The sequence below is a fragment of the Carcharodon carcharias genome, chromosome 13, assembly GCF_017639515.1.
Source record: "Carcharodon carcharias isolate sCarCar2 chromosome 13, sCarCar2.pri, whole genome shotgun sequence".
In the NCBI taxonomy this organism is placed as follows: Eukaryota; Metazoa; Chordata; class Chondrichthyes; order Lamniformes; family Lamnidae; genus Carcharodon; species Carcharodon carcharias.
In genome coordinates this window covers 45,600,459-45,617,580 of record NC_054479.1, presented here as the reverse complement: position 1 = coordinate 45,617,580, position 17,122 = coordinate 45,600,459, and the positions used below count along the sequence as shown (strand labels likewise).

At 39.8% G+C, this 17,122-nt stretch overlaps 1 protein-coding gene across 1 annotated transcript in view; it reads right to left on the bottom strand.

Moving 5' to 3' along the window:
• The window catches only part of nos1 (nitric oxide synthase 1 (neuronal)), a 111,507-nt gene that overhangs the window by 74,877 nt on the left and 19,508 nt on the right, over nucleotides 1-17,122 (bottom strand). The window contains exons 3-7 of the mRNA XM_041202639.1: nucleotides 10,703-10,817; nucleotides 6,976-7,119; nucleotides 6,718-6,863; nucleotides 6,139-6,301; nucleotides 4,839-4,930 (exon numbers count right to left, since the gene is read on the bottom strand). Coding sequence (XP_041058573.1) covers nucleotides 4,839-4,930; nucleotides 6,139-6,301; nucleotides 6,718-6,863; nucleotides 6,976-7,119; nucleotides 10,703-10,817 — 660 coding nt within the window. The remainder of the gene's footprint in view (nucleotides 1-4,838; nucleotides 4,931-6,138; nucleotides 6,302-6,717; nucleotides 6,864-6,975; nucleotides 7,120-10,702; nucleotides 10,818-17,122) is intronic.

Below are 17,122 nucleotides of genomic sequence, written 5' to 3'. Positions count from 1 at the left end.
AACAGAAAGGCAGATAGTGAGGGGCATGCCACAAGGGAGTACGGCAGGAGCAGAACATTCACTTGGAGGCCGTAATGTCCCAGGAGATGCAGAACAGGTTAGGGGAATGCAAATTCCCCAGACAACAGCAAATGCTATTGAACCAATGTTCTGTTTGATCGATAGCTTCATGGCAGATATAGATGGGGACAAGGGGAGTCCCCAAACAGAGAAACTAAAAGTGAGGGAGCTGCCTCACAGAGTCAATGAGCCTCATGGCAGAGCAGTAAAAGCTAACCATGTGAGCCAGGGTACCCTAGAGGACATGGGACCGAATAGGGACTGACCCACCCCTACAATGACTACATTGGGGAAATCATTACCCCGTGAGCAAGCCCACACATGCCGCCACCCAAAAGGTGGAGCAAGTGCTGCAGTTAACTGCCAGGCATCCAAAATAGGTGGGCTGTATTCAGCCAAGGAGCCAGGGGAAGAGAAAAGGCTGGGAAGGGAGTGGGAAAGGTTGGAGGAGATGCAGCCAATGAGGGGCTAGCAAAATCCTTTTCCCTGGAGATAAATAGGAGCACAGAAAGCCCCCAGGCCCAGCCAGCAAATTTAAAAAGAAAGAAATCTGCACCCCTGCGGGATGAGCAGGAGGTCTGGCTAACCTACACCACTTTTCCATTTTTATAAGGAGAACAGAGAGGGTCCCAAGTAGACATGCAGATGGTGAGGGGCATGCCTCATCTAGCTGATGAGCTGCAGAACAGTACAACAGGTGCTAAACCTCAGCCCTGAGGGCATCCAAGTACGTGAAACAATTAGAGGAATACTCCCTCCTAAGGCAAAAAAAGGAAGAGAGGAGGGTTTACACTTAAGTGGGCAAATTTTGTGGAAATCACAAGCAGAATATCAGGGAAACCCACACAGGGGTTAGCCTTGGTGAACCAGATGAAACCAAACAAGCTTTAGACCTTAGCCAGAATGGTGTTGATGAAAAACTCACTAAAAATGAAGTACCAGAACCAGAATCCCTACAGGAGGTGGAAGTCACAGCACGACCCACTAGCCTCGTGACAATTAAACCTGTAACAGTGCCTGGGTTTGACCCAGTAAATTCATGGGTTACAGAGGTAGGCAAAGAGTTAAATCTGACAAGAACAGCTCAGCACAGCAACCAACCAAATTTGCATAGTAACAGCCTTTGTGAAAGACAGTATGAGGCTAGTACCAGAGACTCACCCAATGAGTCCGCCAGGTTTTACTCTGTTTGAATTAGTTTACGGGCACTAAGTGTGAGTTCCGCTGAAACTAATCTAGTAGAGGCTTTTAGAACAGAAGGAGCAAGTCTCCATGTTAGACTACGCAATAGCGATCCAGGAGCAACTTATGAGTGCCTATGAAGTGGCCCAAAGACACTTAAAAAGCTCCCGGAGCAGCTTGGCTATTGTTAGCAACTTGGGAGCTAACAGTCCAGGAATTACCTCCAAACCCCATTGAAGATATTTAACTCAGCATCAAAGCAAGGGACGGACACAGGATTACTGACCAGAGATCACTATAAGGAAAATGAATGTAACCAAAACCCTGTCCAGAACTTAAAGTGACCCAGTTAAAACTGAAGAGATAATATTGATCAAGGCTAGGAGAAAGAATGCATGTGTGACTGTGTTTGTTGTTTTTATTTTTTTTTACCTTTGTAATCCGCTTCCTGTAAAATTCCTATGTGGATTATACTTGACCAGCTAGTCCTGGACGTCACACCTAAAAAGGTGTCACAGTCACTTCAGAAAGAAACACTTGAAAGAAAGAGATGAAATACAAAAGAGTGAATCGTAATCTCCTGTGGTTGCAGAAACAATGGAGACTGATTGCCACATCTCAGTAAAATATTCAAACCATCTCCTGTTGTACTATACCCCAGAACATCAAAACGAGCTGAGTTAAAAGAAACCAGACACTGGGCAAAAGATATGTTTGTTTTTTTTCCCTTCTAGGAGCACACAAGGAAAGGAGTTAAAAAGTTAGCTGCAGACCTCATTCTGGTGTGCTAGTGTGTGCTAGTGAGAGTCACAGCAGAAGAAGATCAACTAGCTCCCCTCTGCAGCTTGTAGGCAAAGGCTCTCTCCTCTCTCTCTCTGTTGCTAGGGGCAAGTCAGCAAAGCCAACAATCGAAATAGGACAGTTTCTTCAGCGAACTTGCAGAACCAACTGTCCCTAAACCAACTGCTAAATGGCCAAAGTCAGCTCTATTGGAATCATCCAAGTTAACAGCTGCAACGTTTCACCATCTATGCCTCATGGACAAGCCAAAGATGGATTCGCACATCTTTTTTAACTTTTATTTTTGGATTCAACTTCTCATTTCTGATCTGTGTGTATGTGTGTTGCATTTTTATTATTTTTTCTCAGGTTTTTAGTAGCTAATAAATTTATTCTTTGACTCAAGAAAGCCTGTTTAAATTGGCTCCTTTTAAAACATAAATATATTTGGACTGGGGAAAAGCTATCCACGAGGGAAGAGACCTTGTTGCGACAAACCAAGAGGGTTGAATAAAAAAGGGGAGCCAGCTCATTCCTCCTCACCTGCGGGCATAACAAATTGGGGGTCCCTTTGGGAAGTTAACAAATTGGGGGACCTCAGCCATGGACCGATCGTAAGTGGTTATATAGAGGAGAATGAGACCATGTGAATGCAGTCGTACCCAACTAGATGACGATGGAGAGACATTGGAGGAGGACAGTGTGATCAACCGTGACAAAGGCTGCAGACAGGTTGGGATGGATGAGGAGGGATAGTTTACCACTGTCAGTGGCATCTTAACAACTGCACAATGAAACTACACTAACTTGGTAGAAAGTATATTGTTCATACAGTCATAAGAGTTACCTGAAGTTAAAGAAAACAATGGCGATTTGGTTTTAGATTACAGCTCTGGCATGGGTAGAGAGTAGATTTAATTTTGTGTATCCAATGTGGGCAGGCGTGGAAGCCTCATTGGAGGGATTCCAATAAAGTGGGGCACACATCTAGGAGGTGACAACATGTTCAAGGACTTTGGAGAGGAAATGGAGGTTGGAGACGGAGTGGTAGTTTGCCACGATGGAGGGGTGAAGGGTTGGCTTTTTAGGGACAGGAGTAATGACAATTAGATTTGAAAGAGAGAGAGAGAGACAGAAACTGAGGAGAGAGAACCATTAACAATAAGAACTAACATGAGAACCAGGGAGGGAAGTATTATCATTTAACTAACCACACAAAAAGTTTTAAAGATTACATTCTTGTTCAATGTATTTAATGAAAGATGGATGCGTTCTCACATTTACTAACATGAGCCAGAGCAATGTTAAAATGTTGTTTCTAAATCCAAGTTTAGAGTTTTCTATCAATTTGGATTTGAGTAGGAAATTAACAAAATGCAGAGATATATTCTAAAAATGAAAATTGTCTAGATTGTAGAAAAAGATAAACCTCTATAAAACCACCTGCTCCGTTGGCTGAATGCTGAACCAGAAGACACAGGGCACCAATAGGATTCACTCAGCCTTTCATCCTTCCCCGATAGGTAAAATGAATACCATCTTAGGAAGTTGGGGAGAAAAGGGGCAGGGTTTTTCCCTTGGTGAGGGTGCTCGGCAGGGACGGGTGGGGTCAACCATCGCCTACAATTGGTTCCGCACCGTGATTTCACGCAGGTGGGCCAATTGAGGTGCACCCTGCTTGGATTGCGAGCGGCAGCGCTGAGCATTGCCCGTGAGGTCGGGGGGAGGACAGAGAACCAGGCCTAGTGCGCAGTTCACGCATGCGCGAGAAAGAGCTCTTCCGTGCCTCAGGGAGATTGAAGCGCCGTGTAAAAAAAATGAAGAGAATAAAAATTTAATAAAACATGTCCCCTCATGTCACAGAGTCACATGAGCTGGGACTTGTTTTTAATTCAAAAATAAAGTTTTTATTTAATGTTTATTTGCTTTAGGAAACCTCATCCCACTTGTTGATGAGATTTCCTAAAAAATGTAAAGGCCACTTGGCCTTTTTGCCTGCCCACCAACTGTAAGGTTGGATGGGCAGCATAAATTTGAATCTAATTAGATTGTTAATGGCCTTAATAGGCCTTTTAATTATCGGCGGGTGCACAGTTGATTCTGCCATGCCCTCACCAAAAGGAACATCACGAGACTGTGCGATGATGTCAGGATGCACGCCCAACGTCATTGCACATCATTTTACATCCAGGCGTGTCAGGTGCACTCCCACATGCCGAGCGCAATATTCTGCCCCAGGAGATTGCAAGGACTGTGCGCAGTTCTTGATGCTCTGTAACTGTTCTTGGACCAAATGCAATAGGAATGGCGATCAGTGCTCTGATTTGCTACTCACGTAGCTAAAGTAATGGGGAAATCTAATTGGAATTGTGCAACCTGTATACATAATAATGCTGAGAAGAATTCCTAATTCTCCAAACGTTGCTTAATTACATTGCATGGTGTGCGTAGTTCAGTTCCCTGGTCAATGATCTCGGCTCACAAATGTAATTTTATATTGAAGAATGAAATACCATCTTAAAAAATGAAGAATGCCTGTTCTGAAGAATGAAATATTCCACTGCAGGATGACTTGATATCTTCGGAAGATCAGAACAATAAATTGCAGGATTAAAAAATACTCAGCCAGTAATAATGCTATTTATTTAGAAATGGTGAAGGTGTCTGTTAAACTGCTGACAAAGCAATATCATACAAGCTTGTAATTTTGCAGGGCGATATTGTACAATATAATTTCTATTCCAATAGTTATGACTGACTAATTTTCTAGCTATGCATGGATCCCCAGATAAAGTTGAGCAATAAAGTGAACTGACCTGAGATTCCCCTTGTTGGTTGCATATTTGATGTGATTACAAATATAGTTGAACATTCCATGAGGACTGGTACAGTCACGGGCATCAAAAACCTGCAAACATTACAGCAAAATTAGCGGACTCATAAAAAGGCAATCTATCAGGTGCTATTATTTTATTTTCAAGTACTATGCTCCATTGTTTCAAATTTGTCTTCTTTCTTCTATATTATTCCATGTTCCTGGACCAACATGATATCCAGTACATAGCACATAGTACTATAAAAACACAGAGCTGTAGGGTGCTTCTGAATGATAGAGAAATCCCACTAATGGCTTTAGGTGCAATTTCAGAATCTTACAGTAATACCGGTTAAATTTTGCAGTGTTCGAAAGGAAAAGATTATCCAGTCTAGAGTTACCCATTCCCACCTATTGGTTATATTTCTGAAATAACATCCACAGGGTAATAAGCACTTGTTAGAGAAAGATAAGCTAATACCTTGAATGAGGCTCCCAACTAGAACCATTAAAGAATTCCACATAAAAATCTTTCTCTTTCAGATGCTGGCAATTCTACTGTACGTTTGTAACATAGTGTTTTTTTAAGTTAAAATTATTCACACATGTCCTCTGTATCTCTGCAGGATCATATTATTTTAGTTGTCATCTTGGTAATTGAGGCTTATTTATCAATTGGTGGAAACTCGTCAGGATAGATCTTGACTTCAGGCGTTAGTGTAAAACAAGTTATCACAAGTTGGCAGCCTCCTTGATGGAAATAAAAATCAATTGAAATGTAGAATCCACTATCATCAATTATACACTAGGGGGAGTTGGTAGCATTGTGGCAAAGTCACTGAACTAGCGATTCAGAGACCCAGGCTAATTCTCTGGGGACATGTGTTCAAACCATAATATGGCAGCTGCTGGAGTTTAAATTCAATCAATAAAATCTGGAATTGAATGCTAGTCTCAGCAATAGTGCCACAAAACTGTCATCAGTTGCCATAAAAGCCCTTCTGCTTCATTCAAGAAAACCTGCTAGCCTCAGCAAGTTCTCACCTACATGTGACTCCAAACCTGGCTGATTCTAACTGCCCTCTGAAATGGCCTGGCAATTAAGTCCAAGGGCAATTGGGGATGGGCAACAAATGCTGGCCTTGCCAGTGATGTCCATGCCCATATCCCATGAAAGAATAAAATTACATCTAAAGATTGAAAAATAAATTTGGCATTCTTTTTGTATTGCATTCGCCTTTCTCTGCTCTTTACACCTCCATTTGTGATAGCACTATTCTCATACAATCCTTAGCAAATACCTGCAACTTAGACCACTGGATCCTCCCAATGCAGCGGGTAGCATTTCGCCAGGCATGCTTGGCCCCATATATTAGCTCGGTATCTTTAAGCTGGTAATTGCCAGTTGTCTCAATTTCGTTTGTCACCTCGTCAATCCTCTGAAGGTGGGTCTTAGACCCATGCCTATAGTGAAAAACAAAAAACTTTATACTTGTAATAAATAGCACCCAATATAACTGAATGTTTACTTGGGAGACAATAGTTCCATTTGCCATGGTCTATGCTAGTTTTTGCATTTTTGAATGCTTTTTCTTTTAGTTTTATTTTGACCCTTACCTCTTTGGTCACCCATATTTTTGGCAAATAAAGTTATTTCCCTTTAGGGGTAAAAACTGGTTCTGTATCAGGTTACATTCTTTCTTGAGCACCTTCAACTGTTTTACCCATTGACAGATTGGCCCAGTTTACTGTGGACACTCGACCGGTGAGTTACCCAAAGTATACAAGCATGTGACTCCTCAAGAGAATTTTACTTAATCAAATTATTGAAATTTGAATCAGGTAAGATCATTTTAAACAGGTGTAAATTAAATAATTGCCTTCTGATGGACGTATAATATTGGTTAATAAAGTCTGCTGCCAGTGGAAGTAGCTTCTCATTTTTTCGGGCTTCATTGGGTTTTCTTACTTGCTGATTTGGCATCATAATTGATCCCAAGCAAATCTGTTCTGTACAGCCAGCTACCTGCAAGCACAAAACATGTTGAACATTTTCTAAAACCATAACACACTTATTTGCATTAAAATGCTCAAAAGTTGCCAGCAAAGGCCACAATTTGAAGATCTGAAAAGCTGACCTTTACTGTTCCAGAGTTCAGATGCAATGTGTCGTTTAAAACAGCGCCTGTTTCCCAATTCTTTATCTTAATAAAACGGGGACATTTGGATGGACTGTCATTTGACAAACTTTTCATAGGTGACACTCCCCCGGATGGGATTATCTGAAATAAATTAACCATTCACTTTAGTTTACAACAGCTTGTTGAAATAAGTATGTGTAAATGCACAGCAAAGTTACCAAATAACATTACGTTAAAAGGGAATCAGAGTTTTCCCTGTATGGTACCAACACAGACACATGGATTAACTTCTTAAAATTTGGCGGTCTGGGTAAAATGAGTCAGTTTTTTCCACTGTAGGAATACAGTTCAAATCTGGAATGAGGCAGGTGAAATAAAGGTTTTAATTCTGGTGTCTGTAAGTGGTTAAAACCCAGGGAGCTAATGTGTCTAGCATACATGATATAACATTACAAAATGATTTGGCAAATCGGGAAAATGATCTATGATTTAGTAAGACTATTCAGGGTAGTCACAGAATAGGAGAGTTCCTTCTCAAGTTAGTATTTACAGTGACCCCATCATCCACCATTATGGAGGCTGTTGGTAGATAATGAAAATGAGAGGTATGGAGATGAAGATAAACAAATAACCTGCAAACAGGAAAAGAAGCGTTATTTATTTTTAATATCCCCTGTCCGGAAAACATTCCAGCAGATAATCAGGCTGACAGATAATTTAAATATAACTAATCTAAACTGTAATTGTATTGACTTTATTATGTTATACAGGTAATCAGAACTGGGATAACCAGCTGAAAATGAAAGCCTTAAGTTTCTGGATTTAGTTCTCTTTAAGCAGGGACAATGAGCAACACTTTACATTGAAGCTGATTTAAAGCTTTGAATTTGAATAATTTTTGCTAAGAATTTGTAATATTACTTGATTGAAGTATATAAGATCCTGAATGGTAATGACAAGGTGGACGTGGATAGGATGTTTCCTCATGTGGCTGAGTCCAGAACTAGGGGGCACAGTTTTAAAATTTAGGGTCGCCAAACTAGGACAGAGATGAGGAGAATTTTTTTCTCTCAGAGGATCGTGCGACTTTGGAACTCTCCACCTCAGAAGGCAGTGGAGGTGACATCATTGAATAGTTTTAGGGTGGAAGTAGATAGATTTTTGCTAGGCAAGGGAATCAAAGGTTGTCAGGGGTAGGTTGGAATGAGCAATTGAGACACAAACAGATTAGCCATAATCTTGGTGAATAGCAGCAGAACAGGCTCAAGGAGCCGAATGGCCTACATCTGCTCCTATTGCGTATGTTCGTGTTGTAAGGATAAAATGAAGTTAAATAAAAACAAAAGAAATGCTAATTTGAAGAGATTGATTACATTCAGCACAAGGGTACTTTCCTTAGGTATGTATCTAAGAAACTGCTGGAAAAACACAATTACAGCCAGTTGTTACTGTCTGGGATTTCCAAAATATTCTTTCCATATTTTGTTTAGCAGATCAAGGCACTCAAGAGCTTAAAGCTTCTTGCACATCCCCGATTTTTACTGGTCCATCATTAGGCAGCTGTGCCTTCAGCGGCCTAACCTCTAGCTCTGGAATTTCATCCTGAAATCTCTACCTGTCTACGTATTCTAATTAAACCTATCGCTTTAAACATGCTGGTCACTTGTCCGAATATCCTTTCATGCGGCTCGGTGTCACATTTGTCTGATAATGATCCTGTGAAGTATCTTGGCATGTTTTTCATTTAATGCTACAAGTTCAACTGACTCTCAGGAATGTTTGTAGAGATAAAAGTCTGGTGGAGAAAGGGCAGACAATGATCAGGATTTCCCGTCCCGCAGCAAAATTCCTGCCCAGTGTCAACTGTCAAGTTTTTCGGCCCTTTTCCCAGATGATTTCCATGTGGGCAGGACCAGAAAATCCCGGCCAATGACTGCACCACCGGACGTTACCAGCTGTGTAGTTCAGTAGCACCAATCTCTTGCAGATCAGATCAGTTGAGATTTTAAAAGGAACCTCACTAATAGCAGGATAGCAAACCAATGAGCAGTCAAGTAAAGCAATGCTCTAATTTCTCATTATGGCTGCAATTTAACGGCCCCTTGGCGAACAGGCTGGGAAGGCTGGCAGAATGGTGCATGAAGGCATCAAACTCATGCCCAGTTTCTTCCTGCCACCATGTCATTTTGCCGGTGGCAGGAAACCTGGCAGAATGGCAACCTGCACGGAGCCCAACTGAGCCACTTAATTTGCCAATTAAGGGTCTTTTCCTGTCTCCAACTGCATTTTGTCCACATCAGGGGTCCCACTGCCACATGGCAGCTGGTGTGGAGTTGGCTTTCATTTTGGACACTCCATGGCCCACGGCAGGGCCTTTGGTGGGTATGGCTGCCCCCACGGCAATGGCACCACCTGTACTCTGTGATAACCATTCCTGGCCCCCAGCAACCCCAACCCCGCTTATTCCTCTTCAAGGCTGCCTCAGCCATTAAGTCACATTTTCCTCACAGCTGCAGCGCAGCAATAGCCACCATTAGCTAAGAGGCTGCTGAGCCACCAGCGCTCTGCCGATTCCTCTTGTGGGTGGGCTGCCTTCCTGTGTCCTGTTGCCCACTGAAGCTGAGTCACCTCCCACTTTCAATGCTGGTGGGAGGCTACAGACAGCTGGCAAATTTCCAACCTATGTCCTTACCCAGAATAAAAGGCTTCAACTTAGTTTTTTTAAAGTTTCTATTTGCCATTGGATTAACAATGATTTAAAAAATTTGTTTTTTTCCCCAAATTTCTATCTTTTCTCCCATTTCTTAAAGACGTCACTGGCTGAATGAATGCTGATCATGCCCTGCTGTCTCACCCACATGCTCAATTAAAGTGTGAGAGTTGGGACACAGGGACCGTATTTTCCGGACCCACCAGTGGCCGGTGTTTTCTGGTGTCACCGAAAGTCAATGGGCCTATGGCTGGCTCTCCAAATTTTTTGTTCCTGCCCACGACAGGTCTCGCCTGCAAATCCCAGCCAGAGTGACAATAAACTACTCCACCATGATGTAGCAGCTGAATCCAATCATAACCTCATGTGATGTACACGTGTGCACTCAATCATTGGTTGGTGATCAGAACCAACAGCTCTGGCTGATTATTTTCCCTCTCTCTAGCCCATGGATGCCAAAAAGAATTATAATAAAAGCAAAAAACTACGGATGCTGGAAACCTGAAATAAAAACAGAAAATGCTGAAAAAAGTCTCAGCAGGTCTAACAGCATCTGTGGAGGGAAAGGCAGAGTTAACCTTTCAAGTCCGTATGACTGAAGAAGAGTCATGCAGACTCGAAACATTAACACAGAGGCTGTTAGACCTGCTGAGCTTTTACCAGCATTTTCTGATTTAGCGTTGAAAAAGAATTAGAGTGTCCTTCAGTTAAGATTCAGGCTGTGTAACTCACTGCACTTACCCAGTAAAAGAATGTGAGTGTTAAAATAATGAAATACTTTTCCTCGAGGCTTATTTCCACGCTGCAATCAACTGGATCAAATACTTTCTAATTGATGTTTCCAAGTTTGAACATTGCATATTTTTAAAATGTATCAATAAAATACTAACTGTTAATTAATCAGGAATGATCCAAGTGCTTACTTAATACCATTTTTGTTACCAAACACATCTTTGTTGTTTGACATTTAATGTATTTGTGATGTCAGCCAGTGCTAGCAGTAAATTCTCTTACCTGTTCAGAATAAGGGTTAGGAAGAACTGTTGGCATATTTTCATTTTTCCATAGATCATAAAACACTTGGTCATTCTTGGCTTGAGGTTGCAAACACTGCTGGCTTACCTCACCCCTGTAGGTGAACATTATTTTTTAATACTTCATTGATAATAAAACAGTCTTATACACCTTTTCCATTTCTCCAATGATTCATGGGAGAATTCAAACTTAATACTGTACTTCAATACAATTTCTTTTGCATGTGTATGCATATATAAAATATATATATAAAATATAATATATATATATATATATATGCTATTCATGCCATCTCACTGGGGTTTCAACTAACCGTATCCCAAAGAGATCAGGAAAATCCCTATGGAAATTCTATTCCTTACTTAATCACTTTCTTCTCGGGCTTCATGCATTTTTCTCAAGTGGGTAAATGGTTGTACTATGTGTGGAAAGAGTGGGCTTGATTGCCCCAATGGGTTTTTCCCAATCTAGTGAGAGACAGAAAAACAGAGACTGAGGGAGAGAGAGAAGGAGACAGAGGAAGACATGGAGAGAGAGAGAGAGAGAGAGAGAAATGGCACAATGTAGCATAAAGAAGCCAAATAAGTGCTTGGTCATAAAATGAATCAGATGAAGTGAGATGAGCACCAAGAGCACAGTTATATTTACCACATCACTTCAATTTATACAATAGTCTCTAACCAGTGATTTCTGTCAGAATTTTATATCTTGATGCAATCACCAGAATTTTTTTGTGATACATCAATACTATACAATAATGCATGTGATTGCCAAATAAATCAAAAGTGACATTTTAAATATGGCAAATCTGGGGCCAATATCTGCCACTCCACCGGCCTGAAGGAATAATTATTAAAAAAACACATCACTTCATTGTAATAGAAAAGAATTAAACACGTTTATCAATGAGTATGGATCTTAATTAGACGTAAAATCAGTTCTTCCTCACAACAACCTATACCTCACCCTTTGAGCTCCTGCCTGATGATGTTGGACTAAGCTGAGAAAAGCTGACTGTAGGATGTATAACTGTGCACTGGGAGTTGGCCTGCTGTTATTAGAGCCATTGGTCATAGAGCTGAAAATAAGTAATGGACCAGAATGACCGTGACAAAAAGAGCTAATTTTACGGTTAAGAAGGGTCACACTTGGGTAGGTCATATGCTAACACCCCTAACAATTAAACAGTCCATTTTATTTACTATTTTTCTAAACAGGCCTCACATCCAATGTTTCAATCGGTTTTATTTTATCTTATAATCAGCTACCTAGGACTGTGCCAGAGATATTGTTGAAAATTATTACTATGTGATGGAAATGTTCATCTGAGAATGAGGAAAATGAAGAATATGCAATGAAGAGTTGGTTAATGACAGACAGAGATTATCAAGAATTGACAAGAATTGGTGTTGTATCAAAGGATTATGTCATGAGGGAAGGCTGTGAGAAAACGGCAAAGAAAGCAAAACACATGGGATCTTATAACAGTGTACAAAATAATAAACAGTGTGGATAAGGTAAATGCTGGCAGCCTCCCAATATTCTTCTTCTGAAAAATTCAGCCCTCGCAGTGTAAATAGCTTCCTACATCTGTACTATATTAGCCAGTAGTGACTTCAAACTGTTAAACTGCCCACAGTTGTCAAATACCAAATTTCCTGGACAATCTAACACTCTACTACCTCAGTAAAACTGGGGCTTTGTATTACCATGATCACTGACATTGAATGTCAAATCCCGGCACCAGCACACGCAAATCAAGGAGTCAAACTAAGACTTGTGATCTCCTCAAAATGCACTAGTCAGGTGGTCTTTTATTTCTGACTCCAGTCTTCCTCTCTGTCTCTCTGTCTCTCTCCTTTGCTTTCTAAAGTTCATAAAACACAAAACAAATACTAGAACAAGTGTGCAATGAGGATATTCTCATGTTTCCTCTCTCATATACACATCTACACAGAAACGGCTTCACTGATTTTAAGATAAACATTTTTAATTTGTCTTCAAGTTTTTTTTTGGCAGAGCCTACAAAAACCTCAAGAGAAAATTATCTCTCATGATAATTGTCTGAACACCACTAGATCCTGGAAAATTAAATGCACTGCACATGTTCAGACATTATAGTCAGAATTCAGCCGACTGTGTCGCAGCTTTGGCCATTATTATCAAGTCAAAGTCCAGTCTTGTGAGAGATTCTGTGGTTTTAAAGTAAAATCTTTAATGGAGGCATTAAAAGACAATTCAATAATTCAAGATAAATGTAATCATATTATTTATGAAATTTTGTAGGCATTTTTATTTTTTGAACCCTTATTTTAGGCATTAGATACTTCAGTTAATGAAGAAACGATGGTAGTTTATTTTGGGGGTTTCAAAAGGCACTGTGAGAGGTCAGAACCCATAGGTCAGATTGTTCAACTTGGTGGCCAGATTGTGTAATGATAAGATCAGACATTCATTTTTCATTGTAATGTGCACCTCGGGATTCATGAACGAAAAGCTTGACACAAAAAAGTGACAACAGGAAGTCAAATGGCATAACTGTGCTGATATAAGATTTCTATTATGAGGCCACTCTGCAACTAGCACTGATGTTGCAGAGGTAAAAAGCCAATAGTCCAATTCAAATAAATCAGGATGCAATCGTTTAAAGCAACAGAACATTGAACAAAGCTGGAAGATGTGCAGAAATGCACTTGAAAGCAATTGAATTATTAGCAAGGGTATTATGTTAACAGGACTCAGCTAATCAGCTGCTTAAAAAGACACAAATTCAGAAAACACACGAGCACAGTTAAGATGATGAATGCAAAAGTAAATTCTTTGGGATCTCTTTTGTCCCAAGATTCAATCAGATGTATCTTAACCTTTTTCCCTCTTTTAGGTAATAGACAAGAGATTATCAAGTACTTTCTATGGATAGGGATTCAATAAAAGGTCTCAGCTGGAGTATTGTGTACAATGCTGGACACCATATTTTCCATAGGTTATTAAAGCCCTGAGAGAATCAAGAGGAGGTTTCCCCAGTTTCCCCAGTGATTTCAGTTATGTGGTGAGGCTGGAGAAGCTGGGATTGCTTCACATGGAGCAGAAAAGGTTGAGGGGAAATGTAATTGTGGTTTTCAAAATTATAAGGGGTTTTGATAAAGCAATTAGGAAGGAACTTTTTTTTCTGGCAAGTGAGTTGGTAACCAAAGGTCACAGATTTAAAATAATTGACAAATTAACTAGAGGAGAAATGTTTTTCACACAGAGGGTTGTTAAGATCTAGAATGTCCTGCCTGAAAGGGCAGTGGAATCAGATTCCATAGGGACTCTCAACAGGCAATCGGAAATAGGCTTGAAGGAAACTAATTTGCTAGGTGAAGAGGGCTGGGTATGAGATTAATTTGGTCAGCCCTTTCAAAACATTTTCAATAATACAAATGGTCTGAACAGCCTTCTTCTGCGCTGTAAGAATCTATGATTCTAAAACATATTTCAGGATACAAGGACTGGGCGGTGGGGGGGAGCAACAGGTTAAAATTGCTGAAAGGATTATTGTTAACATGATAAACTTCAGACAAGTCATAAACACTTGGAACATAGTCTCAATGGGTGGAAGAGGCATGACATCAGATTCATCCAATCGTGTGTTAGATGATGCAATTGCAAATGGGGTGGTGGTGGGGAATAGGGTGACGAGGCATGGGGCTTTTATTTTGGAAAGCTGAGCTAAAGTTTTAATTTTGAGAGTGACCTGGTTGAGTCAGATGCAAATGTCTAAAAACAAAAGAAAATCCATTTGGCAGGTAAAACCTGAAAACATGTATCTCTTCAAACTGCGCTACAGATTTAGTCTTTTATTTTTGACTGCAATCTCTTTCTCTCTCCTCTCTCTCTTTCTCACTTTACTTTCTAAATTTTTGTAAAGCACAAAACAACAACTACAAGTGTGCACTCAGAATATTCTCATGCTTTCTCGCTCACGTATACATTCACAGAGAAACAGCTTCCCTGATTTTAAAATAAACCTTATGATTTTATTGAGATTTTTGGCAGATATTACAAAAAACTCAAGAGAAAAATCCTTCTAATTATAATGAGCTGAACAGTACTGATGGATCCTGGAAAATTGGGTACTTTGCACATGTTCCGACATAGTCAGAATTCAACTGTCACAGCTCTGGCCATAATAAAGTCTAAGTCCAAACTTTTGAGAGTTCCTGAGGTTTTCAAGTAAAAATGTTAATGGAGGCATTTAAAAAATACAAAAGACAATTCAACAATTGAAAATAAATGTTATCTATTATTTGTGGGTATGCACATTTGAGTATTTTTTTTATCCTTATTTTGGACATTAGATATTTCAAGTACTGAAGAAAAGATGGTAGTTGATTTTTTGGGGTTTCAAAACGAATGTTGAGAGATTTGTCAGAACCCATTAGCCAGATTGTTCAATCTGGTGGCCAGATTGCTCAGAGTGATAAGATTAGACATTCAGTTTTCATTACAAATGTGCACCTTGGGATTTATGAACGAAAAGATTGACACAAAAATTTGACAGAAGTGTGACAACTGGAAGTCAAATGGCACAATAGGAAGTGTATGCTAATATATGATTTTTATTATCAGTCCACTCTGCGCTTGCACCCATGTTGTAGAGGTTAAAGGCCAATGTCCAATTCAATGAATCAGGATACTATTATTTAAAGCAACAGACTTTGGATAAGCTGGACAATGTGCAGAGGTGCATCTGAAAGCAATTAAATAATTAATACATATTATGTTAGCATTTCTCAGTTAGTCATTTGTTAAAAAGGCACCTATTACTGTATATTATGGTTGGAAAATGTGTAAGCACAATGGATACTTAATGCAATTTTGTTTTTGTTTTTTTCTAAAATTAAATCAGGTACTTCTTAATTGTGTTCTCTCTGCACAGTAACTAACATACACCACATCCAGCAATGAAGCAAAAAGCTGTGTTATTATATTATCTATAATTTTGTTGTCTCACGTTCTATTACCATTTATAACTGATCATATCGATGTCATGTATTAATAGATGCCATAATTCTTTTTCTGCATATGATGCATTGGTCAGCTTTCTTTGGTTGACAAACTTTGTCTAGTGTTTAATAAACAGCCTGGAAACTAATTTGAGTCATATTATTGCACAAAGCCTCATACCTTCATATGAAGCTGCTCTGTCCTCAATTTTAATGGGATTGTTAACTCCCCTGTTAAATAGTGGGAAAGGAATTTGGTACAAACATATGAAGCACTAAAATAGGACAGTGCATTTTCCAAATCATGTTCCACATAAGAGACTGTTAGCTAAAATGAAAGCTCATGGAATTGGAGGACCTACTTATGAGATTGGTTAGGCTGTAGAGGGCAGAAAGTAAAGAATAAGGATAATGGGTTTTTACTCCATTGAAAGAAAGTGGCTAGGGGGATTCCACAAGTATCTGTGCTAGAGACTTCACTATTCATTATATTTATTAATGGCCCAAGCAACACAATGGAGAACCAAATATCCAAGTTTGCCAATGACACAAAGATTAGTAGATTAATCTTTGGGTAAATAGTGTACTCAAGAGCTTGACATTACAAAGCTTGACAAAACTGTGGTAGGTGGATTTCAACGCAGGAAAGTTTCAGATTCATCCGCTTTTGGACCAAAAAAGGGGATAGATCCAAGCATTTTTTTAAATGATGAAATGTTAGGAACAGTGGAGATCCAAAGAAATTTATATGGTAATCTACGCAGGTCATTAAAATGTAGCAGTCATGTGCAAAAAACACCTAAAACGGCTAAATGATCCTTTATAATTAGAGGGCTAGAATATAATGGGGTGAATGATTTGCTACAGCTATAGAAAGTCCTGGTTAGATCACATCTGGAGTAATGTGTACAGTTCAGGCTCCACAACTTAGAAAGGATTTATTATCCTTAGAAAGTGAGCAGTGCAGTTTCACCAGAATGTTACCAGGGCTCCAAGGGTTAGATTATGAGGAGGGATCACAAAAGCTAGGTTTGTATTCCCTGAAATATGAAAGGTTAAGGAATGATTTGATTGAAGTTTATCGGATTTTGAAAAGAGTTCACTGGGAGGAGGATACCTTTTAGCCCAAGGTGGGGGAGTCATGGTAACACGGAATTGTAAAATCATAGAATGGAAGACGGTGTAGATTGGCCCATCGTGTCTGTGCCTGCCTTCAGCAAGGGCAGTTTAGCAAGACCCCCTCACCCTGTCTATTCCCTGTAACTCTGCAAATTTTTCTCTTCAGGTAATTATCCAATTCCCTTTTTTGCAAAAGGTTATAACATTTGCAACTCTCCAGTCCTCTAGCACCACACATGTATCTAAGGGGGCTTTGAAGATTATGACCAGGTCGCTCTGCAATTTCCACATA